Source organism: Grampus griseus, assembly GCF_964374135.1.
Source record: "Grampus griseus genome assembly, chromosome: 6".
NCBI lineage: Eukaryota > Metazoa > Chordata > Mammalia > Artiodactyla > Delphinidae > Grampus > Grampus griseus.
This window is the reverse complement of record NC_139000.1, coordinates 103,770,105-103,797,667: the sequence shown is the minus strand read 5'-3', so window position 1 is coordinate 103,797,667 and position 27,563 is coordinate 103,770,105. Positions and strand designations below refer to the sequence as shown.

The following is a 27,563-nucleotide window of genomic DNA, read 5'->3' as shown; positions in this document are numbered from 1 at the left end:
GATGTTCAACAAGAGCCTGGTGAAAGAATAGCCACAAAGTGTGGTAGGTCAGAGACAGCTTGAAACTAAGTTTGCAGGAGGGATATGAAGAGCATTTTCCAGGCAAGTCCGAGACCCGTTACCTCTGGAAGGCAGTTGGGGAATCAGGGAGCCCCTGCTCCCAAAGGATTACCTTGGAGATGAAGAGGAGGGAGCAGAGAGTGAATGAACTCTTGGCCTTTATTAAAAAGAAGGCAAGGAGAGTCCCACTCCCCAAACATCCCCTGGAATAGACACACTGTAGGTCGGGCTATGGGAGGTCAGATGAACAGGTGGACCCTCTGGAAGAGGGCAGTCCCAGGGCAGGGGGCACGCACCTGAGCATCTGAAAGACCCTCGAGAGTGAAAGAAAGCAGAGCACAGAACACACGACCTCTGTGCCCAAACACATGCCAGGGGGACCCCTCCCTGCAAGGGTGGGCGAGAGATCCCTGAAGCTCCGGACACCCAACCAGCGGATGGAACCTGTGAAAGGCTGAATCCCGACCTCCTAGACACAGAACATTTGGGGGCTTCTCTGTCTTCTGGGAAACAGGATGTGGTGATTGCAGGCTTGGGCTGAAAGGATGCGGCGGAAGAGGTAAATGGGGATTTGGTGCTCTTCCTTACATGGGGTTCCTGTGAGGATGAGGGAAGTGGGAGCTGCCCGGATCCAGACTCCTTACTCTGGGTTAGAGCAGCTGTGGGCACCGTGGCAGAGCGCCCGGGGGAAGAGGTCTGTTCCCCATCAGGCCGGAGGGACGCTGAGCCTTCAACCTCATGGGACGTGGGCCTGGGGAATGGGGTGGGGTGGGCTCGACGTGTTTTCTGTTCGGGCTTCAGTAGAACACCTTCTCCAGATGCGCATTCAGGAACATCCCCGAGGGGTCCAGCTTTTCTCGGATGGCACAGAACTTCGGAAAGGCAGGATACATTTTCTCGAAGTCCTTCCGGGTGCAGTTGTGGGCCTGAGGAAGCAACCAGATACAACAGGCCTCGTTCCCTGGAACCAGCATTGCAGCGGGGCTGCAAACAGGCCCCCGCGTCTGGATGCCTGCATGTGTGACGCTGCTACCCCCAGGCACACACAAGCACATACATGCACGCATTCATTCCCATGCACCTATAATGTAGAGACCCAAAGAGGAGGGAGGAAGTTCTTGCAAAGTAAAGAAGGAAGGTGTTAAAATGCAGCATTAAACTTCCCATTCCCTTTGCCACCTGGCAGTGTGTGAGTGGAGAGGGCTCTGGCCCCAATTCAACTGCTACTTAGTAAGTAAGTCCCGTCACCTCTGAGAGACCCCTAGTTTCCTGTCTGTTAAATAGACCCACCGCCTTATCCTGCTCGTAGGGTTACAATGAGAATTAAATAAAATGAAAGGTGAGGAAGTTTTCTGAAAACTCAGAGAATTAGTCACTGGGCTGTTGGAACATGAATGCAGAGGGAAGATGGGTCTGGTTAGGGTCGTGGGGGGGCCCTCCTTCCTGTCACTTGCTCAGCCCAAGTTTCCCCACATCTAAGCCTTGGGCAGGCAGGGCAACTGGGAGGAGAGGCGCCCTCTGGTGGAAGCCTCAGCTCACAACAGCTGCCCAGCTGACAACCCTCATGAAACATCCTACCTTGGCCCAGTGGGGCCTGCCCCCCACCTTCTTCATGATGGTCTCGTAGGCCAGCCAGTAGTCCAGCCGCGGCACGTCCTTGCCGTAGGGCCTGGGGAGGGGGCAGAAGGAGGTGAGGCCCTGTCTCTGCTTTGCAGGGTCCCTCCCACTGTTATCAGGCACCTTGCCGGTGCCCTCAGGACATGGACAGCAGTGACCCAGCACCTCGAGGGCTTCTGCTCAGAAGGATTTGGAAAAGGTTTACATCCTCTTGCATATTTTTTAACTGGCCACTGAAAGTTGTCATGAGTTTAAATAATTTTAAAGATTTGTGTGTGTGTATGTATATATATATATATATACACACACACACACACACACACACACATATATGTATGTATATTTATATATCATGTAGCTTGAAGATTTCAATTTTAAATCTAAATATTTTAAAATGTAAATTAAAAAAATTTAATGTAAAGATTACTTTAAGGATATATATATATATATATATATATATATATATATATATATACACACACACAGACACACACACAAACCTTAAAAATAAACATTATATCAGAATCCCCTCATTGATGTATGGAAAGCATGGCCATATAACCTAGTTGGTCAGTCCTGCAAAGTCAGATTTACTGACAGAAAAAATTGAAGTCAGAGCTTTAAAAAATTCAAATGTTATGATGCAGCCCCATGGCAACTTTCTCACTTCTGAATTGACATGCACAGGTAGGGATAAGATAGACAGACAGATGTGGATGAGGCCGGCTGCAAGTCTGTCCCTACATGAAATAAGCCGCCTCTCATTCAGTACGTGTTTCAGAAACTCTCTTCTGGCTTCAGGGACTCCCGCCAGGACAGCGCCTTCTTGAATTGGCCCTTGGGATCCCTTGAGTTTGGGGTTTTTTACATGCTGGAGAAATACAGCATAGTAAGATTCAGGCTGGGAGAGAGTATATTTGTCTTTTGCAAAGTCAGAGAAGGGCTATTATCAATGGAGGATGGGAAGGAAGGAAGACATGTCTTAGGCAGGAAGTTTTAGAAAAGAGGAGCTTCTTAAACCGTCCACGTCCATAAGCCTCATACAAGAGATTACTGTGCAACTAATCAGGAAAAAACGCAGTCGTGAGCTTAAGGTATCGGCACAGGGCCTGGTGGAGCCGGTTAAGATGGGCAAATGCATCCAGGCCTGATTCTCTTTTTGGTTGAACTGAAACCTGGCCTCAGAATCCTTCTCGACACAGTTCCAGGCTCTCGGAATCACTGACTAGGGCAGGCACATGAGATAGCATAGACTTGTCATTCAGTAATATCAGCTTCACAAGTAGTAGCTACGCATATTAACATTAACATTAATATTACATATTCATTAATATTAATGACTGCATTAACGTAACATAGGCTAGAAAGGGTGGTCGTAGGAACTCGAAGGAGAGAAAAACGATTTTCTGCGGCCAGGATCAGGGAAGTCTCCTGGGAGAAGATGGCGTTTGAACTGGCCTTGAAAGCTGGGGAAGGAGAGGGGTCCCTTCGAAGCAGGGTGGCAGGGTGGGGGTAGGGAGCCCAGCGCCACCCTGCCCCCTACGCGAGCTGCTCACCTGTACATGATGATGTTCATGTAGCAACTGTCGCGCTGGAAGCAGGGGCTCAGCAGGATGTCGTCCCCCCGGGTGAAGCGCACCTCCACAGGGTAGTGGGCCACCACCTTGGGGTGCGCCTCCAGCATGGCCTTCAGCTCCAGCAGGGCCTCCTTGGTCTTCTCTCTGCACTCGGCCCAGGGGGATGGAACCCAGACCTCAAGAAGGGGCCTCCTGAGCTCCCATGAGGCTCTGCATGGCTTCCCAGCCTTGGGGGCCTCGGGGATCCCGGTCCCCAGGAGGCCCCTTCCTCATGGCTGCTCTCAAAGTCCTCCTCACAGAAGAGGAGACCTACCAACTGCTCCCAGCTCAGATCCCAGGGCCCCCGCCCAATCGGGGGCTCCCCTTGGGTCTCTGACCACAGCTGTCCCATGCCCCGGCCTCCTCTTCTTCAGACAGAGTCAGGTCACTCTGATTCCGAGACTTCTACTTTTTCTAATAGTCCTACCCCAAGAGTGTGGTGGTCTCAGCCCCTGAACATGGTAACAGAGGCATCCCTTAAGCCCTGGGCACCAACCCCCCCCCCCACCTTTTCTTGGAGAGCGACAAAGAGGGGCAATTCAGAGAGAAAGCTGCGGTGATCTGGGCTACAGACCTAGCCTCAGTCCTGAGGGGGGAGTGTCCCTCGGGACTGAGATGCAGAGTACCGGCCCCCAGCCTGCTCCATGGACTCTGCCGACCGAGGGACAACGCAGGCGACAGTCTTTCAGAAAAACCAGATGCTGGCCAGCCTGCTGTTACCTGGCCGCATGGCTGGAGAGGAGCTGATGGGGAAAGCGGAGGGGATCCCCTGGCTGGTCTCCCTGAGAGTCACAATGGTGCAAGGGCACTGGATGGGGATTCAGAGCCTCCAGTTTGCCCCCCGCTAATAACAGGTAGAACGGGGAGCCTGGTTGGCAGTACGTGCTAGGGCAGATCCCAAGGGAATCTGTTTGTTGCTGACCCACCCGCAGGCTGGCCCACACAGCCCCTACCTGGGGATGGCCCAGTCCTGCACGTGTTGCTTGAAGCGGCACTCGTAGGTGAAGATCTTGTGGCTGCGGTTGCAGTTTTCCTTCTTCCCATTGAACAGGAGCCAGAAGAAAAAGCGGTTGATCCAGCCCACGAGGCCTGGGAGGAAGGTGCTGGGGGGGCAGGGCAGAGGGGCCTGTGATCATCGTATTATCCAGCAGTGAGTGAGTGCCGGCTGTTTGCTGGGCGCCGGGCTGAGTCCTTTACAAACCAGGACTCCATTCTCCACATACTCTGCCACGTACGCTTACCTACAGCCTGGAAATCCCTCCAGGGAATGTGAATATCGCCCCTCCATCACTCTCTCCATGGCTGCCCCGTGATCCAGTTATGGATTTTATCTCACATTTTATCCCTCTCTTCCCCTTTAATGACTAGGTTATTTTCAGGGTTTGGGTTTGGTGAAAAACCCAAACTGTGATTAAAAAAAAAAAAAACACGTAACATAAAATTTACCACCTTAACCATTGTTTAAGTGTACAGTTCAGTAGTGTTAAGTATATTCACATCGCTGTGTGGTGCATCTCCAGAATCTTGCAAAACTGAAGCTCTGTCCCCACTAAACAACAGCTCCCCATTGCGCCCTCCCTCCAGCCCCTGGCAACCCCCATTCTACTTCCTGTCTCGATGAATTCGACTACTCTGGGTGCCTCATAAAAGTGGAATCACACAATATTTGTCCTTTTATGTGTCTGGCTTATTTCACTTAGCATAATGTTTTCAAGATTCATCCACATTGTAGCATGTGTCAGGATTTCCCTCCTTTTTAAGGCTGGATCGTATTCCGGTGTATGGACATACCCCATCTTGTTTATTCAGTCATCCATCGGATACCTGTGTTGCTTCCACCCTTTGGCTGTTGCAATAATGCTGCTGTGAGCACAAGTGTGCAACTATCGCTTTGAAATCGTGCTTTCAGTTCTTTCTGATATATCCTCAGAAGTGGAATTGCTGGGTCATATGGAAATTCTATTTTTAAGTTTTTGAGAAACCTCCATACTGTCTTCCCCAGCGGTTGCACCATTTTACATTCCCACCAACAGCGCAAAAGGGTCCAATTTCTCCACGTCCTCGCCAAAACCTGTCATTTTCGGTGTAGTACCACCACATGCCACACCATCACAAAGGTCTTTGTACTTATATCCTTACCAGATTGTTGGGGCAAAGGGCAGGCAGAGTTTTGATTTCAGCAGGTTGCTGCCAGTTTAATTTCCATAAGGGCTGTAGTAATTCACCCTCCTTCCACACCTGGCCATCCTGGGAGGACTTGATTGCTGTAAGCGGCCAGTGGGGGCCAGTGGCCTAGCATGGGGGCTGGGCTTATGGATTCTTGTGTTTGGAAATGAGCTGCCCAAGGAATTGCAAAGGGAAGGCTCTGCGCTTCTTGGGCCACGAAGGAGCTGTCACCTGGCTTTCTGCTCTGGGAAACTCATTCACCAAGTCACATTCTTCCAAATGTATACTTACTCACACACACACACAGATTAAAGTTCATTTTTTTTGTCTTTATAAAAGAAATCAATTTTCACTGTAGACGTGTTGGGAAGCCAAGAAAGCAAAATCAGCCTTCTCTTTGCTTCTGCTTCTCCTGCAGGGGTTGGGAGGGTGAAGGGTACACGCTGCAGGGGTTGGAAGGGGAGGAGAATGCTGTCTCTCTCAAGGCAGATGCTCTCTAGTGTCCCAGGCCAGCATGGCCATGGGGCAGCTCCCACCGGCCCCAGGGCACCAGCATGCTCTCAGCACAGGAGCTGAGCTTGGCCCTGGTCCTGGCTGACCCTCCAGGGATCTGTTCCCGAGAAAGCCTGTCTCTCTGTCCTGGTCAGCCAGGGCCAACACCATCACCCCTACAGTTGACCGCTACTGAACACCTCAAGGACAGAGACCAAGCTTTTCGTTAGCATTTCCTACACAAATACTATGAGCCTCCCCTAGGTGCCAGGCGTTCTTTGGGGCTCTGAGGATTGACAGTGACAGGACAGACAGCATCCCTGCCCTCATGGGGCTACAGTGAGTCTGATCGCAAAGCAGCCATTAAGTCACCAGGTACCCAATCCATTATGTTAGTTTTCATTCCCGCATCCTTGGGCACATAGTTCAGCGAGAGGCCCAGAGCTGCAGGGATGAGGCTGAGTGGATGCAGTTTCCAGAAGACATGAAAACGGGGGCCACATGGGCTGTGCTCAGAGGTCATGGAGCTCCCCCGGAGCATCCGCCCTGGCTAGGATGTGCCAACTGTGATTTACAGCCCAATTCATTTAGATGCTCCCTGGGCCCGGACTCCACAGACACAAGCACATAAAGCTGCCAGGCTGCTGTGATGGAAGGGGAGAGAAGCTGGCTGGGCATTTTCCACTCTCACCCCCGATCCGTTATCTGATGGAGCAACGGCCTCTAGGTTGGACTCGCCGTCTTTAAAAAGACACCAAAGTCCTCAACATAAAAGACTAGATGGCTACATTTGATAGAATTAAATACATCTACACATCATAAAACACCATGAAAGTGAAAGATAAGACACCAACAGGGAGAAGGTGACGCAACACACATAACCAGCAAAGGACTGGTGCTCAAGATACATGTAAATAAGGCTGTACAAAACACTAAGAAAAAAACAACCCAATTTTTTAAAAGAACAAAGTGCGTAAATGGGCACCTCACAGAAGAGAAATCTGAAAGATCAATAAACTGAAAAGCTGGGCAGCCTTATTAATAATCAGGGAAATAAGAATTAAAAACCATAATGAGGTACCATAGCACACAAAAATTTAAAAGCCTGACAGGTCCAATTTTGTCCAGCTTATGGAGGACAGAGAATCTTACAGTGCTTGGCAGTTAACTTGGTATTACTACTTAGGAGAACAACTTGATCTTATAAAACTAAAGATGCTTATACTTGGTGACCCAGGAATTCCACTCATGATTATATACTCAAGACATCAGAAGCAAATTTCCAGAATGCTCACAGGAACGTTGTTTGTAATGGACAAAAAAATTCCTGGAGACAACCCAAATATCCAGCAACAAGAGCATGGATACATACATTGCGGTAAATGCGTACGGTGAAAAATGAATAATTACGGCTATTCATATCAACATGGAGAAATACCACTATCAAAGCTGAATTACCAATTTTTTCTTTCAGGATTCAGAAAACTACAGTATCAATAAAAGCAAGAGAATGATAAGCATAAAGTTGGGGGGGTGGTTTACCTTTTGGGGGAGATACTGTGATCTGGGAGTGCCACCAAGAGGACTCCAATTTTACTAGTGTTGTCTCACTTCTTAATACGGTAGCAACAACAAGATGTGGGTGCTTACTATATTAGTCTTTATATTTTAAATTTGTGTTGCCTATATTATTTCCATGTATGAAACATTTCAAAAATCTTTATCTGATGCCATTCCATGTCTTGGCTGGATACAGAGTCACCACTCAAGGCCCCATAAAACCTTCCCCATCACTCATAGTTACGTGTTTGGTGGCAGACATGGGGCCTGAGCCTGAGCACAGACTTCAGGCTGGGAAGGAGGTAAGAAAGAGGACAATACGAAGCTTCACGACACCTGTGAGCCAGGGAGTGAGGCTTGGGCACTGGTATTTTTTAGAAAGCTCCCCAGGCTTGAAAACCCCTGCTCTGGACCCAGGAGACAGACCCAGTTTGCACAACTAGGTAGGATGTTGTTCTTCTGATGGACCACATCTGCAACAGTATATGGCAGGTGCTGGGAAAAGAGACACTTGCATTCCTACCTGATCCAGAGCAGGAACTCCAGTAAATAGAATCCAACAGCATAGTCCCAAAACCAGTTGGCCGAAGAGGAGGGAGGCTGGGAAGCAGAATTTGTGGTCAGTTTGGGGCCAGAGCTGAGTGTCTCCTTAGAGGGAGATGTGTCCCAGGAGAGGCTGTGTGTGTGTCCTGGGGGAAGGGTGACCCACCTGCCAGGATGATTGAAAGCCTCACTTCCTACCGCTGATTCCCAGGCCCTATCCCCTCGGTTTCATGCTTTTTTATATGTTCAGGTATTCATGTATTTTGCACAAGACAAAACTGTGCATCTGTCCCTCCTCTTCAGAGCCCACGGGCCGGGTGTCCAGCAATCATCCTTTATGAACCCTATGCCAGCCCCTTACACACAGTAGGTGTCCTGGCTTTTGCCTGACTTGTTCAATCAACATCATCCTAAGTGATGGTTTTGTTTTCTTCTGCTGAGAAGGTCACGGTGGGGAGACAAAACCAAGGGTTTCTTCACCTGTACGGTTGGGGGTGGGAAAGATGGGGGTGCTGGAGGGAAGGTGGGATGTATTAGCTGGCTTCTGAGGTCTAGCCCAGCTTCCTAGGACTCAGCCTATCCTGTCCTGCCCACACCTCTGTCCCCTGTTCCCCTGCCCCACATCTAGAGTGTCTCTTGACCTCACCCCTACGCATCCCTCCCCGCAGACACATGGACCCTTACTGGGCCCACCTTCCTTCTTCCTTCCACCCTCTGGCCTTTTGTGCTTCTCTCCTCAGGCTCAGTGATGCTCACCCTTGCTTTTCCTCTCACCTCTCACGGCTCATCAGCACGATAACAGGCGTCAGGCGCCCTGGGAGCTGGCGGGGGTGGGGGGTGGGGACGTGTGGGAATGGTGGGCTGTGTGTGAGGAGCGGAAGATGCCCCGGCTACCTTGTTGGTGTGGTCCTGGTAGATGACGCTGACGTTCTCGCTGTGCGGGAACCAGAGGAAGCGGAAGTATTCGGATTTTTTCAGGTGGCTGTCCAGGTTGTCAAGAACCTGTCCGAGGCAGGAGGGAGGAGCAGAGATTGTACTGGTCACAGGATGACGGTGGGGATGCTGGGAACCAGAGCCCACCATCAAAAGAAAATACCTGAACTTGTCCTAACATTGCCAAATAGCACAGAATGTGTCTTATAAGATGCTGGACGTTAACAATATCCACTTACAGGTGGACTTCCTTTAGTAACTTAGAGGACAAAAATGACCTCTCATTTGTTCTGGCTTGAGTAATTACTATCTACGTAAGTTTGGGCAAGTGCCTCAGTTTCCTTATCTGTAAAGTGGGATTAATAACAGTACCTATGTCAGGATTGTTATGAAGATTTAAATGCATTCATGCTTAGAAAGTGCTTAAAACGGTGTCACAAGCTTGGTGAGCCCTGTATAGGTACAGGCTGCTGCTGCTGCTATTACATTGTCATTGTCATCATCACTTATCCCCACAAGGCCGGACATGTCGAGGGCCCTCAGTGAAATGGACGGGAGAGCCTTGCTCGAATACGGCTCATCATTTGCACATGTGGAAATAACATCGCAGAGCAAATCATGTCTCCTTGACATCCATCAAGCTGATACAGGACAAGTTCTGAGCCAAAGCAGAGACGGATTTGGGGTTTGACAGGCAGCCGGGGGGGAGGGGAGGAGCAGTGGTCCTGGAATAAGTTCTGGATTCAAGTCCTGGCTCTGCAGCTGCACGACCTTGCAGGAACCACACCCCCTGAGCCTTGGTTTTCCCACCAATAACATGTGGGCACTTGTGCCGATGAAATGAAATAACCTATGCTGAAGCTTCCGAGTCGAGTGCCTGCCACGTGGCCTGTGCCCAGTGGAGAGTCTTGTTTCTGAATGTGAGCAATGCTGCCACACATTTAGGGCCCCGGCCCTATTCCCCACCCCCCGAGTTCTCAGCTGTGAGCCTCAGGAAACCCTCTGAGGCCTCTGGGCAGCATGTCTTCATCTGTAGAAACAAGACCTTAATAGTTTTCCTTCCTTCCTTCCTCCCTCCCTCCCTCCCTCCCTCCCTTCCTTCCTTCCTTCCTTCCTCCCTCCCTCCCTCCCTCCCTCCCTCCCTCCCTTCCTCCCTCCCTCCCTCCCTCCCTTCCTTCCTTCCTTCCTCCCTTCCTCCCTTCCTCCCTTCCTCCCTCCCTCCCTCCCTCCCTTCCTTGACTGTTGTGAGGACCAAGGGAGTTGATGGATGTGAAAGCAGTTTATAAGCCGTTACACACAACTTGTGATTTCCACATCTGTGAAGCCAAGATGAAGCGCTGAGATGAGCCCACCTAAAACTTCAGTTTGGAGCATCTGGCAGCAGTGCGGGAACTTTAGAATTCTGGATCCTTGTCGTCACTTCAGGAAGGCCCCCTAACTTGTTAACCGATGCTTGATGGGGCCTGGGGGATACAGGAATGGGGTGCCTTCCAGTGACCCGGCTGCCATGCTAAACCTCCCCCGGCCCATGCCAGGCCCAGGTCACCCTATTGCATCTCCGCACGTGTCTCTCCAGTCTTCCCTATAATCCGCTCCTGCTGCCAAGGACGGTGGCTGACTTAGCTGCCTTCGCTCTCACCGGCCCTCTCGCACTAGCCTCATAATTTGCTCCATTTTTCATCTCTCCAGACAATGTCACAGGGAAGCAACCCAAAACACAGCTCAAAGATCCCCAGCAGCGCTCCATTTCCTACGGAATCGAGCCCAAATAGTTCAGGACTAAGAAGCCTCCTTCTACAGACACTGTGCGGTACCTTCACCACTGGCCACGAGTGACAGTGGAGCACCTGGAAAGTGTGGGATCTGAACTGAGATGTATTGTAATTTTAAAGCTCCATGTAAATCCGCCCCCCCCCCCGCCCCAAAGCTCTCTCCTTCCATTCTATTTATATCACATCCATCCCAGAAGTATATTACAGGTATCGAAGCATACATCTGTCTCTGAAATTCATCAAGCGTCTCCTATAGGTCAGTGACGATTTCATTCATATTTAGTTTCTCCCCGAGGGCAGAGATCAGCAAATTTGCTTTCTGTAAAGGTCCAGATAGTAAATATTTTAGGCTTTATCGTCTCTGTTCCAGCTACACAACTCTACCATGGTAGCGTGAAAGCAGCCACAGAGGATACATTAACAAGGAGCGTGGCCGTGTGCCAATAAAACTTTATTTACAGAAGCAGGCAGTAAGCCAGCTCTTCTCTGCGGGCCGTAGTTTCCCAACCCCTTGCCCTAGAGCTGCTAGCGTAGCTCCTTGGACACAATAAATGCGGGAGGGCCCTATGATTCCTTATTTGAAGAGGAGGGCCTTTTCTGCTGGGCTATAGACCTGGGGAAAGTTCAGGAAGAAACTCCAGAACCCTGTTACTATCACTTCCCTCCTGACTGAGTGGTGGACCCCTGACCCATCACCTCCGGGCAGAGCTGATTTTCTCCTGGGAGAGCAGGGAACACAGTCTGGGGCTTGGATGGAGGATGGGGCTAGGATACGAGAGAGCAGAAAATCCCCCATTTCCTCATGTCCCAGCATCCAAGGCCATCCTATATTGCCCAGAATCTTAGCAGTAAATGTAATGGTGCCCCTTTCTCAGCTCTGGTGACTGAGAGATGCGTGCCCAGATTTCCACCCCGAATGGAGTGATGAGAGCCACTGTCACATCACATTTTGTGCCTCTCTCCTGACCTCTGTCGTTTCTTTTCCTCCCTGAATTAGAGGGACAAGGCATATCTTTTTCCCTGACACTAAACTCTAAGTTCCTGGAGGCATGCACCACGCACGCTCCAGCTCTGTACCCTCTGTGCTCCCTAACTTAGCATGGAGTAGTGGCTGAAGGCTGGAGTCCATCCAAGGCCCATCCCATTGTGAGCTTAACTCTCTCCCTTCAGGGCCTACAAACAATCCTATCTGGAGGAGGAGGATCCCTAGGATCATGGATTTCCTCGGTCTGACCTGTGGTGCCTGGGAGCACCACCAAAGGGGTTTGGGCCCCAGAGGAAGTCTGCCTTGGCATGTTATTGGCATGAAGGGTTCTAGAGGATTCATTCCCACCAAAATTAGTGCCACTACTGAGTTGGTTCTTGGGACCTGGTTACCAGGCTCAAGAGCAGAAGCTGAGAGCTCCATGTCCCATGGCTGGGGGTTACCCAGTCATCAGCGAACGACCACCCAAGATAGTGGCAGGCACTGGGATGCTGCTGACAAGGCTGGTGTGTCCCTGGGACCAAACCTGCTTCCCAGAGTGTAGCGGGAGCGAGTGATGCAGGCAGCCAGCAGTACCCCTCACATCTCATTATGGTTTGCATGGCATAAAGGGCAAAAGGCTGACAGCTATTTCCAAAGTCCTCGTGTCTTCCCACGGGCTGTGATTTCATACCAATCAGACTGCAAAGCGTCAGAAATGCTGAGACTGTCACAAAAAGCCATGAAGGCTGCCCTTTTCTTGGCCTCACTGCCCAGAAGCACTGATTCCGAACTCCCCCTTCCCCTCATATGGCTTTGAGCAACCTTCAGAAACCGTGTTGAGATGTAGTTAAGGACATCAGTCACGGGAAGCACGGAATTGCACCTGAGATGGACCACACACAGCATGGGTGGGAGGAGATGCGGAAAATCCCAGAAAGGGATGGATTTTCAATAAATTCTTGACCCACTGACCTTGAGTTACCTGGTATTGAGGTCTGTATTTTGTGGACCCTGGGGAGGTAAAAAGACCTCAGATAACATCCCTGCTCTCCAGAAACTGACCACCAAGCAGGAAGGAGGAGGGAAAACAAATGTTAAGAGACTCCTGAGCAAATTAGGGCAACCAGCACGTGTGGCCTGGAAAGTGCAGTGTTGGATTCAGAGTCTAGAATCTACCCACAGAGCAGGTATCAGTAGGTAGTGTTCTCTTCGAATAAAGCCAGAGAGAGGACGGACTGAGGGTCCCTCTCTCGGAGGCTATAAAGGGCAGTGGACTCAAGGGCTGTGTGTCCTTGAGTCCTGACAGCAACCCCGTGGGGACAGTGGTGCTCCTATCCCTACTGTATCGGTGAGGAATCCAAGCTGGGGCTGGGGGAGGGCGGAACTGTGCAAAGTCACGGCGGGTCAGTGGAGAGGGCGGTCTGACTCAGAGAGGTGTCACAGGCTCTACACTGCACCCTCGTGGTGGCTTTCCTGGGACTCTTCCAGAGCTCAGGCTGGAAGCCCCAGGATAGATACACGTGCTGGATGGGAGGAAGGAAATAGGAAAGGAAAGACACACAAGGGAAGGAAAAGTGGCCGAGAAGCTGAATCTTCAAACCCGCCTTTACATGCAGGAAGCCATCGTCACAGTCCTTTGTACTGGCTTCCGGTCCTCTCCTCCAGTGCCCTCCTGTGGCTCACGGCCAGCCCACCTGGAGGGCTTGGCCATCAGGGAGCCCACCCTCGTCTAGAGGGGACATGAGGCTGGGGGGCTGTGTGCATCTCGGAGCAGCTGCTACTTAGAGGCAAACGCTCGGGGCAGCATGGTCTGCAGCCCCAGGGGAGGTGGGACAGCTTCCTAGACACCTGAATGGCAGGAAACTGGGAGCCGATGTCAACGTATGAACCCAGGAAGGTTTACTGTCATCCTATCGGTTCTCAGGAACCTGAGTGCTCCTGGAAGTGAGGCCCCGTTATTTTTCCTTTTGGATTAGAAGGAAAACCTCCATGCAACTCAAGAGTGAGGAACAACTGGTCTAGTGACGGTTCTCCGATCGGTCCTCCTTCCTTCATCTATGGGCTGTTTCCTCCTATAGGGAAGCAGCCTGGGTCTTGGATCCCACCTCCATCTTACACTTCTTCCCAAGCATTCCCAGCCCCTTGAAGGGGCCCCTTAAAGGCTGCTCTGAGTGGAGAGAGGGCAAAAGTGAACTGAATGTGGGCCGATTGACTGTACATACTGCCGGCAGTAAATGCCAGGGCTGTAAATGCCACCCACCCTCTGTGCAGTCCTTATCTGTGGCCGGCGACTGGGGGCAGGGAAGGCTGTCCGTGAGCGTCCTGCATATGCTGATGCCGGGCCCGACAGAGACCTAAGCTGGGTGTAGGGCGCGGGGCGGCATAGCAGCAGGAGCCGCTAGTGGGTAGGGAGAGAATCCACGGGGGATCTGCTGACTCGTGGAAGAGGGGGAAGAGCAGGGTCTAGCCCCGGGAGGCCTTGCAGGATGGGCTGGGGTCCCAGGGGAAGGACGGGGCCTTCCCATCAGGGTTCACGCCCCTCCTTGGGGATAAGGGCCGAGAACGTCACCAGATGCTCCAGGGGAAAGAAAGAATAACGTAAGAGAGGACCCTCTGTCTCCAGGGCTGGGTGACGAGGTGCGGGCACAGTTTTGTATCGAAGTGTCACACTGGTTTACAGAACGTCCGCACTGAAAAGGACCTCGGGGTTCACCTAATCTGACCCCACTTTTAAAAGACAAAGAAACCGGGGCTCCAGAAGTTTGAAGGACTTGGTCAAGGTCACACAGAGTGAGCTGCACAGTCAGGCTTGGGGCCCTGCCTGCTTCCCCAGAGCCCTTACAATATACTCGTTGAGTGTTGATCCATCATCCATCCATGTATCCATTCATCCATCCATTCATTCATGCATCCATCCATCCATCCAGCTAACCAACATGGGTTTTCATTCATTCAAAAAAACACTGCTATCAATCAGAAGCTATCCTTTCTGCCCCCCATCATCCAGTTCCTCTGAGCTCCCCTGACCTGCTCACAAAGGAATACTGCTACAGTAACCTAGGGCCAACGAAGGTCTGGTGAGGTCAGCCCACTGCCCCATGCAGGGGGCCTACAGAGCCGCGGGGGCTCTCAGTGGTGCATGACTTACTAATGCCCTCCATTTATTTTCTGAGGCTGAGTGGTGATGAAGGAGAGACAGTACCTCTGTCAAGGTTGAGGGAAAGGAAGTCTCCTGCAAGTAGAACTGGGGCACGCACTGCAGGGTGATGGTGAGGACGACTCCAAGGCTGCCCAGGTGCACCCGTGCCGCCTGGAACACCTCTGCGTTGCTGGACTCAGAGCACAAGAGAATGGTCCCGTCCGCCGTCAGGAGGGTCAGCGCCACCACCTGGCAGTGGGAGAAGAGGCACATTTCAGAACCCCTAGACTTTGCGTGATGCCCTCACTTCCCCGTTTGTCCTTGGAAGTGAGGCCAGGTGTCTCCTAGTCCCAGAAGCTCACCGTCATCTGGTCACAGGGAACTTTCCCAGCTGGGTCTCCAGTCACAGCCTGAGGGAGCCTCAGTCTTGGGGGAGGGAGGAAGGGGAAATGGGGAGAAGGAGGCTGTGTCTGGGTGGCATCGGCCCTCAGCCGATGTGGTTCCACGGGACCCCAGTGGCTTGTCCTCCCACCACTGCCTTGGTCATTCCGTGGACTTCACACTCGGGATGCAGCGAGCTTGTCCTCGGCCCGGAAGAAGTCTAAGATGACACAGGCTCCAAAGAGCCCTGAGGCCCTGGGTACAGGGGGCTTGTGAAGGCAAAGGGAGGATGTGTGTGCATCCGGGGGAGAGCCGGCCCTGCTGTCCCAACACGCAGCCCGGGGACCAGGGTCCCCTGCAGGCTCTCTCTGCCTGTTGCCCCCCTGGGCACCGACTCGAGTCCATCTTCTCATTCAGGGACCTCTCACTTGCCTCAGGAACTAGATTCCCCTACTTGGCCACACACAACTGGAAACCTCTGGTCTCTGCAAAGAGTGGGCTGCGCAGTTGAAGACAGGCGGTTATCGTCAGTGTCCTTGCCCTTGGCCCCCATTTCCAGAGGAATCCGCTTTCACTGCCCGTGGAAGTGCTTTTCCACACCCTGCTACCTGCTCATTTGGATGCAAATTGCTTTCGACGTGTGCAGTTGGTGGCTGGGTGCTCAGGGTGAGAGAACAGATACAGCTGAACTAATTCTAATTAACAGCAACCAAGACGAAAGAGGAGACATTGGCAGAAATGGGGCACGGTGGCCCTCTGTGGGAGTGAGGGCGTCAGAATGATTTTTATAAAAATCAGACTTTGGGGCTTCCCTGGTGGCGCAGTGGTTGAGAGTCCGCCTGCCGATGCAGGGGACACGGGTTCGTGCCCAGGTCCGGGAGGATCCCGCATGCCGCGGAGCGGCTGGGCCCGTGAGCCATGGCCACTGAGTCTGAGCGTCCGGAGCCTGTGCTCCACAACGGGAGAGGCCACAACAGTGAGAGGCCCGTGTACCGCAAAAAAAAAAAAAAAAATCAGACTTTGTCTGAGATCCAGGACAGAGCATGAGAGCTGCCAGTGAAACACTGCAGCCGGGTCCAGTGACAATAAAGGTGGACAGTGGTTCACCAGCTGTGTGACCTTGGGCATGTGACTTAACCTCTCTGTTCCCTCATCTGTGAAATGAGGAGAATAACCAACTCAGAGAGAGTATGTGACGCACCCAGCTAACTGCCTGGGATACAGTGGATATTAAATATGCCAGTCCCCTCCCGTCTCCTGCGTGCAGGGGCCCATGCTGCTCAGCTGAGCCTCCTCAGGGAAGTGGCCAGTAAATCTCATGTGCATTTTGATTTCTGGCCACTCAGAATTCTTGTCCATACTCTGCTGATCATTTTGTAGAAACTGAGGCAACCAGCTTGACCTCAGCCCTGGAGAGCAGACTAGGACTGTGGCCAAATCTTGGGAGGAGTGGTTTATTATCCTTCAGCCCCAGTTACCACTGGGCTCTCCTGGACGGTGAACCCTGCTCTGAGGGGGTAACGACAAGTCTATGGAGGGCTCTGAGTGCCTGGGAATCAGGTCCCACAAAACCTACCTTGCTTTGCTTCGTGGTCGAATGCCCTGGGCCTTTCCCCTTCCCTGGCTCACGGCATCCCCTCAGGATGCCTCTCCCTTGCCTGGTGATTCTCTGAGGCTTTTGTGCTTGAAAGAGGGGGGAGGAAAAGGACAAGGGCCACCAGTGTGAGTGCATAAGGTTGATGAGAAAGCAAAGTGCGGATTTAAGGAACAGTAACTCTGAAGTGGCTCCCCCTCGTGGTGTGTGAGAAAACAAAGTGAAGCCTTGGAAAGTGCTGTTGGCCATTTTCTTTCCACCCCATGCAGCTCTGGACTGGAGCACGTGGGACCAGCTCCCAGAAGCCACAGTCAGACAGCACCTGCCGGGGTGTCCGTCTTCCTTAGAACAGAGGAGCCGTGCTCCTGGCTGGCTAACTGGGGAACACGTAAGCCATCAGTGCGGTCAGTGCCGCCAGGATGCTGAAATTTCTTTGACAGCGTAGAGTGTGGGCTCTGGAAAGGGTCTTGTCCTACATACAAACCCATCACAAACATGTTCTGAGCACGAACTGTGTACACTCAGCTAAGCACCTGCACGCACTGCTGTTGCGATCATCCCCATTCTCCAGGGGAGCAAACTGAGGCAGCCAGAGGGGAAGAGACCTGTCCCCTCCCTGGTCACACAGACAGTAGTCAAAGAGCTGAGAGGCAAAAGCCAAACCCCAGCACTTAGCAGTGATGTTCCGATGGCCAGAGGCCACATGGCCCAGAGTGTAGGTGGACTTCGGCAGGGAGGCACGCGGTGAGTTACGGCCAGCATGAGGGTCTCTCTCTCTTCCCCGAGGGTGAGCGGCCAGCCTCCACGGGTACCCCCCAGCAGCCTGCTTCACGGAGCCATAGCCTGGCCTGTTAGAAGCTCCTCCTAAAACTGAAAGTTAAAGGAGTTTGCCCCCCAAAGGGGTGGCTCCTGACGCAGGCGTCGTGAACTCTCATCCAGCCCCCAGGCATTGACACATGCTGTCTCATTGAACACCCTCCCTGGGTTGAGGAGTATTCTCCCCAGGTGACAGCTGAAAACAGGGATGTCCAGAGGAGTTAAAAATCTGCCTACGTGCCACACACAGCACACATCAGGCTTAGGTCTGGGGCGCAGGTCTGAGCCCCAAACTTGTGCCCCAAATTGGGCTCTCGTGAAGTTTAAGAAATGCTTTTTGGTGAAGGTCAGGTGCGGATCCCAGGCCCGCCTGTGCTGGGCTTCTTCCTGGCTCCTCCCCGACTTGCTAATCTGGAAAGTCCCCTCGCTTTGCCTGACTCCTGCCTAAGACCTTTCAATGGGGATGGACCCCTTTGCTCTGCTTGCCCTTTTCCCCAGGGTGGCCAGGAGGCTCCTGAGAGGCAGGGCTGCGTCAACATGCACGAGGGCGCCTTCGTCACTTGTGTCTGCTGGGAACGGATGAGGGTTAGGGGAGACGATGTTTCTGAAGGACCCCTGCCGAGTCTCCGTCAGAGGTGAGACCGGGTGGGTTTGAGGCCCTCGTGGAGCTGTGCCGACACTGCCCTGGAGTACCTGCTTGTCCAGCAGCCACGGTGCAAAGGGTGAAAGGGGCTCCGTCCCAACCTCCCCTCTCCCTGGCAGTCAGTGGCGAAGCAGATAGACTCACCTGGGTGGCTAGGATGCCGTGCTTGATCCCCGTGTTGTGTGTTCCGGACCCGATGACGCCAGCTGCAGTCACGTCTGACACGGCTCCCAGGCTGGAGGGAGGGGGAGGGACGAAGGGACCAGTTAGGCTTCCTGTGACAATGTCCCCTAGGGTTTCGGTGTGAGGCCCCTCAGAGCAGAATAGTTGATCCATCTCCTGCCTGGGAATCTCATCCCCAACTTACCACATCTTAGATCGTCTGACTCAAGCCAGCCCTTGTCTGTGAGCCGCGTGGCCCGTCAGATGAGCTAGTGGGGATATGGCTCAGCTCCGAGGGGAGGCCTGCCTGCCTGCCTTGGGCTTTCTGCAGCCGAGAACATCCCTTTCCTCCGACCTCCATCTGCCAGCAATATCTTCTCCACCAACCACAGGCCAAACGCTCCTACTAAGACTTCTCCAGACCCAGCCTGTTGAGGCCTGTAGAGTCCCCATGTCAGAACTGCACACACAGCCATCCCAGGATGGTAGGAGGATGCAGGAGAAGGAGACCATGTCACCCCCTGCTCAGAAACCTCCAGGGTCCCCCGGGGCCTCCAGGTCAAGCCCGCACCCCTCAGCCTGGTGTTCCAGGCCCTGGAACAAATAATAAGAGGGTGCTGTGTGCACGAGGACCAGATTCCCAAAGGGGAATAAGATGCCTCCACCGGCGTGGGCTCTGAGGACAGGAATTAGCAAGATGTGCTCCGATCTCAGGGTCCAGGAAAGACAGTGGGTCAGGAGTTTTTCAGAAATCTTACTTCTCAGGAGCTTTCTCTGAGACATCCCAGCCCCGTCTGAAAGGAGAACGGAACCAGTGTTTACAGAAGGCCCACTGGGAGCCAAGGAGATTGGAGCTTTGCACACTTCACGATAGCCCAGTTGCCTTGGTTCACACTTGAGAAATGGGCCCGGCCGGCAGGGCAGGGATCGGACCCAACCTGGCCCTCAGCGCAGACCCAGGGCCCCAGAGGCAGGAGGGCCCTGGCTTCCAAAGAGGCAGATTGACAAGGATGAGAAAATCTAGCCTCATACCCTCCTGCAATGGGACCTGGGGCGGCCCTGGTGAAACAGGAAGAGGAGGAAAGGAACCGACGCCTCTTCCTTCCTCTGCCCTCACCCTTGTGTCACTCTTACCTTTTTGTCCACATTAGTTGGGTGACTTGGTGATATCACCCCTTGTGAAAATACCAGAATGTTAAAAGAAGACCACAGAAATCCTGTCGCAGGGAATGCCCCAGCGTGTGGACAGGCAGATGCGCGAAGACGTTCATCACAGCGTCATGAACGATAGTGAAGAACTGAGGACGACCACGTGCCCATGACAGGGGAGGGGATGGTTCACCAACCTGCAGTAAGTCTACCCTTGTCCATGAAGCTCACAGAGACTAACGAGCAACACGGAAATGGGCTTGGGACCACGTTAAAAGAAAGAGCTGATCTAAGTGTCCATTGACAGATAAATGGATAAGGATGTGGTACGTATATACAATGGAATATTACTCAGCCATAAAAAAGAATGAAATAATGCTATTTGCAGCAACAGGGATGGACCTCAAGATTATCATACTAAGTGAAGTAAGTCAGATAGAGAAAGACTAATACCATATGCTATCACTTATATGTGGAATCTAAAATACAACACAAATGAACTTATTTACAGACCACAAGTGGACCCACAGACATAGAAAACAAACTTACGGTTACCAAAGGGGAAAGAGAGGGATAAATTAGGAGTTTGGGATTAACAGATACACACTACTATATATAATATAGATAACCAACAAGGACCTACTGTACAGCACAGGGAACTATATTCAATATCGTGGAATAACCTATAATGGAAAAGAATCTGAAAAAGAATACACGCACACACATATATGAAACTGAATCACTTTCCTGTATACCTGAAACAAACACATCACTGTAAATCAACTATGCTTCAATAAAAATAAATAAATAAGTAAAAGAAATAAGCTGGACAAACGTGAGGCCCTCAGGGAGGAAGAACTAGGAAGGAAGGATTAGACTTTAGTCCTCCGAGGGGTGGAGAGAACAAGGGGAAAGGTCACTTCCAGAGTCTGTGGAGCGAGACAGAGCCAGGAAAATGAAGGGGGAACTGACATTTACTTAGTAATTACTATGCGGGGCACCTTTGACTCACGCAGGGCTCTGAGCGCCCCTATTTCACAGCCCCATTTTCTAGATGAGAACTCTGAGGCCCAGAAGGGTCAAGGAACTTGAGTGACAGCTGGTACGAGGTAGAAGCAGGATTGCACCCAGGCCTGCTTCTGGAGCTGGGGTCTTCACCAAGCTGCTGTCCTCCCTCTTAGGAACAGCGCCTGTGTCCTGCTCCCTCTGGCTCACCACACAGTGGAAGCTCCAGAGCTTTCCAGCTGCATGACTTTGAGAAGCACCTTTGCCTCAAGACCCTGCTTTCTGCATCCTTAAATGGGGCCTTCCTCCCAGGTGATGATATGATGAGAGAGGGCATCAAGCCACCGGCATGTGGCCTGACACAGCTCTGTGCTTCCCCCCAAGCCCCCAGCCACTCCTGAGGTCCCCACAGCATCCTTGGAGCTGCAGACCTAGGTGGCCCCTGGGATACACAGGACAGGACATCCAAACTCCCTTTGAGAGGCAGATGAGCCCTGTGCAGGCAGGTACTTGAGGAGGACTGGGTCCCCAGGGAGGACAGAGATATATCATGAACAGGGCACAGAGATGCTCCAGGGCCCAGAAGCTAAAGCCTGTGATTAACAGAACGTATCTCCTGCTGGTCCCGGAGATGTGTCCGCTAGCTGCGTACAGACCCCTGCCCACTCCCACACCTTCCCTCTCCTGGGCTTTCACTCACGCTGCTCTCTCTGCCTGAATCCCTTCTCTCCTCTCGTTTTTCTGGTTCACATCAGGTCATCCTTTAGGGCTCAACCAAAGGGCCCCTCCTGCAGGAAGCCTGCCCTGATTCCCATCCATTCACACATTCCCCTGCCTGTCAAGGCTGAACATGGGCCCCCAAGAACACCACGGTGCCCTGAACACTTCTCTGGCATTGAGCCTCTTGCTTTGTGTCACGCTTGTCACTTCGTGGGTTTGTCTCCCTTCCTTGCAGGGAGCTCCTTGTGAGTGGGTCTGGGTTTTATTCATCCTGGCCTCTTCTGGGCCTGAACAAAGCCTGCACATGGTAGACACTCCATAAATATTTGAGTTGCCATGACCCTTGGAGAGGCAGAAACAGAATGGTTTTCAGAGTGAAAAAGTATAGTGATGCCTCAGGGCCTGCAATGAGAAAGCTAGGTGAATGGACCACCCGCACTTGAAGACCAACCACAGGCTTCTATGGTGGCAATTTCCAGCTGTGAAGAGATTGCTACCCCAATATCCAAAATAATTCTGTCACTTGTTTCTAGTGGTTGAAGCCCCACAGTTAGACATTCACTCCTTTGGCTGCATTCAGCCAAATTCATTTCCTATTTCAGTGGAAACCTCCTGATATTAAACTTGAGCATTCACTGATACCATGTTTGGAAGGAAAAACAAGTGAAGCCACATATAGGTAAACCAGGAAGCCCTGTGTCTCAATCAGCATATGCTCTTCTGCTTCTCTGAGTGCTTACTTTGTATATCTTTCGCTTTGGGTTCATATAGTTTTATTTCAAGTTTTAAGAAAGGCTTAATGCATGGTTTTCCCATCCCTGTACTAGACTTTTTTAAATGCTAGCCTGTTTCTTTCTACTCTCACACAATAGCCCCTGAACACAGGGGATGGGGAGATGGGTACTCTGTGGGGGAGGAACAGGGGTCCAGAGAAACAGGTGCATCCTAAGAAGTGCTTCTCTCTGGCTCCTGACAGATGCTTGAGTGTCCAGCCAAGGCCAGGGCAGGGATCAGGGGCCATCACTGGCCCACCTGGGAATCAGGGAGGTGGCTCTTACTTGGACAAGGCCAGGCCATGCTTGTCTAGCTGTGGGTGCAGGTCAGCCAGGAGGATGCCGGCCTCCACGGTCACCTGCTTCTTCTCCATGTCCACCTGCAAGAGACCAGCAGAGATTGGGATGAGCTAGGCCGTCGCTCAGTCCTTGTCCTGCAGTCCCGCAGGGCTGTGAGTACAAGCGTGTCTCCCGCTGCAGGCAGCCAAAGGGGTGCAGGCAGAGCCCTAGAGTGCTGGGGCTTTGGGACTACTCTGCGTAACCCTTCTTTTCACAGGGGAAAGAAATAAGAAGCAGGGAAGAGAAGGGATTTGCCCAAGTCACTGCGGGACTGGGAGAACTGTGCTGTGTCCTGAGACCCACCGCCCCCAACCATGGCTGCCCCGGGGGCTGGGGGAGGAGAAGTCTCCCTCCATTTCACAGCGAGGAGACTCAAGTTCAGGGACTTGGAGTCACTTGCCCAAGGTCACACAAACATCGGTGGCGGAACGGAGATGAGAATCCCATCTGTGCGACTCCAAAACACACGTTCCATTGACCCCGGGCGCAGAGCCTGGCAAAATCAATTACCGGAGCACAGTCCTCACTAATGAGCGATCAGAGTTAATTTCTGCCATGACTGATGTCTTGACTGGAACATTTTCTACGGGGTGGTGACCGTCAGCCTGAGCAAATCAGGAAATAAATAGTAGAGAGAAACCCAGAACCTCTGCTAGCATGGCTGGAGGGGAGGGTGCCTGGCAAAAATTACAGCTCAGGGGAGCTGGCCCCGTCAGATCAGGTGAGAACAGGAGCCCTCCTAACGGGCGGCACGCCTGCCAGTACTCTCACTCCCAGGCAGGCACCTGAGGTGGTGGTGGTGGGGCCTGAATTCATGGCTGAATTGCATGGACAGTATCCCAGCACAGGGCTGATGTCAGACCCCTGAGTTTGCGGCCCGCTCAGCTGCTGATCGGCTGTGTGACCTTAGGCAAATCACTCTCCCTCTCTGATCTTCAGTTTCCCCATACGTAAAACAAGTTAAGTGCAAAGCCTTCTGGATTTGTCATTGTGAGTCCACCTCTGGGGGCCTGACTTGCCATTCTTGTTCTAGAGAAGTGGAGAGGAGGCTCTGGCCGGAGGGGAGGAAGGACATCCTCTCCGCGGCCACAAGGGGGCGCACAGACCAGACGAGAGGCCTGAGCAAGCCCAGGCAGGACCCCGGGGAGGGGCGATCACTGGGGACCAGGAATTGGGGGGTCACCTTGGGACTCAGAGGTGGGGAGGGGATAAGGCCCAAGGGAAAAGGCTAAGGAGTCTCCGCCTGGACTCTGAGACGGAGACCACGGCTGCCCGGCATGGGGCCCAGCAGCGGTGGGGAGCCCAGGGCTCCTGGTACCTTGAGGACGCGGTTCATCTTGCCCATGTGGATCATGAAGCCGTCGGTGCAGGCGATGTCTGAAGGTGAGTGGCCACCGCCCACCACCTTCACCCGCTTGTTCTGCTGCCTGGCCAGGGCCAGCACCTGCTGAGGCAACGCCTGCATCAGCCCCGGCCCAGGTCTTTCCCTGTGAGGCCACGGGGCCACCCAGGCTCTGGGCCCCCAGCCCCCCAAGGCCCTGCCTGGCTGGAGGCCGCTGTGCAGGCCACTCCGGGAAAGAGCCAGAGAGACGGGCCGGCGAGCGAGTGGGAGGGAGAACCAAGGAAGCACCCCAAAGTGGGGCTCCTGGGTGTGCTCCCCGAGGCAGCTGGCAAACCTGATCACATTCTTCTCCTCGCCAAAACCTTTCAAAGGCACCCGGCACCTTCAGAAGAAGGCCCGTCTCCTCGTGTTGGCCCACATGGGCCTCAGCTGCCTCCCAGGGTGGATGAAGGCTCCCGGGGGCAGGGGCGGTGGCTTAATTTGACACCGTAGCCCCCCAGTGTCTACCCCGGGCCTGACGGGAATAGGCCGTCTCTAGTGATCTTGAATGAATAAAGAAATGAATGCATGGTGTCACTCAAAGGAATCCATACTCTTTCACCCTTGTGTCTGGGCGTGGAACACCAGTCTCAGGATTTATACCTCGAGGGGTTCCAGGGTCAAGGAAGATTGGGAACTGCTCCGAAGCACTTGTCTTCCACACCCACCCCCACGTGCGAAGCACGTTTAAGGCTGCAGGTTCTACTGAATGTCAATACAATGAAGACATCTGTTTAACACCATCTCCCTCGCACTCCCTTGACCACACAACTATTTTTATTTCCCCCCCGCCCCCCCCCAACCCTAACAGCTCTCCAGGGTAAACACAGGCCTGCAGTAGCCTCCTCCTATTTGTAATTCACAGTCGTGCAGGCTAGCACGGCTAGAAACAGCCTTCACACGCAGGACATCAGCACCCCTCCACCCTCTCCCCTCAGCTCAGAATGAAGCATATTGCCTCGGCATTCAAGGCCCTCAGATCTGTTCAAAGCCACTTTGCCTCTCAGCCTTCCTCTTCTGCCCTCCCCTTCCCCCATGCACCCTCCGGCAGCCATGTCTGACGACTCTCCAGGTGTCCTCCTCACCTTCCTTCACCTCACACTGCCCTTGCCCAGCTCCCTGTGGAGCTCCTATACATCCTCCAGGGCCCAGCTCAGTGACCACCTTCCTTCATTCTCACACATGAGAGGTTGGGGGTTTTGAATCCTGGTTTGGATCCTGGCTCTGACACCTACTAATATGGGAAAATTACAAAGCCTCTCTGAGCCTCAGTTTGCTCATCTGGAAAATGGGGGTAATAATCACTACCTCACAGGGGCTTGTGGGGATGGATGAGACCACAGATATGAAGCAGTGGCGCTGATCACTTAGTGGTGACAGTGCCGTTCCCACCACTCTCCTCCAAGTGCCCTCACACACACCTGTGCACAGACTCACACCCATGCACACACACACAGCATGAATTTCTCCCTTCTCTGTTCTCTGCTGGTGCTAGTGAAACATCTGTATCCTCTGGGGTTAGTCACATGCAGCCTGTCTTAGGGGCAAGTCTTTTAAGGGCAGAAGTCGGGTCATGTCCATTCATTCATTCATTCATTCATTCACTCATTCAACAAATATTCAGTAAGTGCTTCCTGTGTACAGGTCACAGGGCTGGGTGCTGAGGATAAAATGGAAAAGAAGACAAGCATGGTCTTAAATCCTTATGAGGGAGAGAGACAAAAGCATGCAAATGTTCATGTCAATGAAATCAGCGCAGGTTTTGAACATGCAATGAAAGAAATAAGCAAGGAGCTGAGATACAGAAGCTGGGGAAATACTCAGATAAGATGGTTTGGGAAGCCTCTGAGGAGGTGATTTACTTTGAGACCTAAAGGATGAAAAGGAGGCAGTCTCATTAAAAGGGATGGGATAGGCATCCCAGGCAGTGGGAACAGCAAGTACTAAGGTACGGAGGTAGTGAGCCAGGGAGAGAGGGACCTTAGGGAGGCCGGAGAGACAGGCCCAGAGGATGCATGGCCTTGGGGTCAGGAGTTGGGGTTTTATTCCACAAACAATGAAAGCCTCTGAAGAGCAAGGAAGTTGCCCAATTCAACTTAGATTTTAAGAAAATTACTTGTGCTGATTGTGGAAAGTGCATTTGAGGGAGGTAAGAACTGAAGCTGGGAGATCAGGGGTGAGGCCATCACAGGCCACGGCATGTGAGGAAGGGATGGTGGCCTGGGCTTAGTGACAACAGTGCCGGAGAGAGGGAGGTGGGTTCTAGAAACTTCTGAGGCAGGACTTGCTGAGGTCCGATAAGGGACAGTGCCCTACTTCCTGGCTTCTAGTCTGAGCAATCCCGCGGTTGGTATAGAGTCAGGGAGGACTACACTAGGACAGGTTGAAAGCAAACATCAAAAACATCATTTGGGGCATGTAAGTTTGTGATGTCTTTGATGAGAGAAGTCGAAACGAATCTGAAGTTCAGAGAAGAGACCTGAGCCGGAAATAAAAATCTGGCAGTCATTGGCAGACAGCACAAGTGGTCACGCAGCAGCAGCGTTCAGCTGCAGCCGACCCCGTGGAGCTGTCACCCCACCGGCAGCTCTGGGTTGGGGATGAGGGTCTTAGCTGGGAAGCCCACCTCCTCTCTGGGGCTGGCCTGGTCCGCAGGGCCCAGATGGAGCTGGACGTCCAGCGGCTGGACCACTGCGCACTGTGCTGAGAAGGACACTCACCTCTCTGATCTCCTCCACGGACGTGGGCTGGTAGTACATCTCCGGGTAACAGCCATAGGTCCTCGCCCAGTTTTGGAATTTGACTCCTTTGTACCCATGGACCTGTGATAGGACAAAACCCGGGTCACCACCAGTAAGTGGTCTAGGGCTGCCCTGACCCCCATCCCCCTGTCCCAACATTGTAGAGATGGGAGGCTGGGGCCACGGCGCTGAGCCACTGGGAAGCTCAAACACACAGTGGAAGCTCTAAAGCCGTGCAGCCACGTGCGGGCTTCCTGCTACGATCTCCCTTGACCCCCATGGTCAGCACAGCAGATCACGCAGAAAACTCGGCCCCTCCTTCGGAGAAGGGGGCTACATGAGATCAGGGGTGCAGCCCTGGGAGACAGCACAGCAGCCTTTCCTGGCCTGGAGGCCACAGCAGAGAGCCTTGGGGAAAAGGCTCCCGTTTGTGGGATCCCCGCTGTGTGCTGGGCACTGTTCCGGGGTCCTCCACATGTCATATCTCTCCGCATGTCACCTTATTTAGGCCTTACAATAAAGCCACGAAATAGGTAATATTACTCTCATTTTCAGGAGCAGAAACTGAGGCCCAGAGAGGTACAGTAACCTCCCCGAGCTCACAGAGCAACCAAGGAAAGACACAGGAGTCCAATCCCGGCCTTCCTCTTCCATCTCTTCCCCAGCACCCCAGTGGCTCCCCAGAGCCGCGAGTCTATTCAAGAGCTTCCCCGTGGCCTCCCAGTAGCCCCACACCTGCCCTCATTTTGCCCTCCCAAGCCGGGTTCGCAGGCCCAGCCTGGATGCGGACCGGCAGGGCTGAACGGCTGGCCACGTGGACCTACCATGGCTCCAGCGGTGGGTCAGTGGCCTTGGCGGACTCCGGCCTCCTCGTGGAGCAGAGCACAGGGCAGCGGGGTGCGGAGGCCAGGCGGAGCGGGGGGCTGGAACCAGCAGCGCGGTGACGGTGACCGCGGGAGCTCAGGGCCGACTCTGCAGCTGCAGCACACAGAGG

The 27,563-nt window shown here is 52.9% G+C and overlaps 1 protein-coding gene across 1 annotated transcript; it reads right to left on the bottom strand.

The window, feature by feature from the left end:
- Positions 1 to 201: 201 nt before the first annotated feature.
- On the bottom strand, positions 202 to 27,563 carry LOC309824601 (L-gulonolactone oxidase). Its single transcript, XM_082657579.1, has 12 exons — positions 27,394 to 27,563; positions 26,549 to 26,650; positions 23,766 to 23,891; positions 22,394 to 22,488; positions 18,444 to 18,534; positions 14,929 to 15,114; positions 8,949 to 9,056; positions 8,035 to 8,111; positions 4,247 to 4,396; positions 3,234 to 3,398; positions 1,639 to 1,729; positions 202 to 986 (listed from the first exon to the last, which is right to left on the bottom strand). The coding sequence occupies exons 1-12, from the start codon at positions 27,394 to 27,396 to the stop codon at positions 858 to 860; spliced, it is 1,323 nt and encodes a 440-aa protein (XP_082513705.1). The 5' UTR covers positions 27,397 to 27,563; the 3' UTR covers positions 202 to 857.

Coding starts and splice junctions, on each gene's coding strand:
- LOC309824601 (XM_082657579.1), bottom strand. Junction 18,535..22,393: donor CATGGCCTGGCCTTGTCCAA/GTAAGAGCCACC, acceptor CCCTCCCTCCAG/CCTGGGAGCCGTGTCAGACG. Junction 3,399..4,246: donor CAGGACTGGGCCATCCCCAG/GTAGGGGCTGTG, acceptor GGCCGAGTGCAG/AGAGAAGACCAAGGAGGCCC.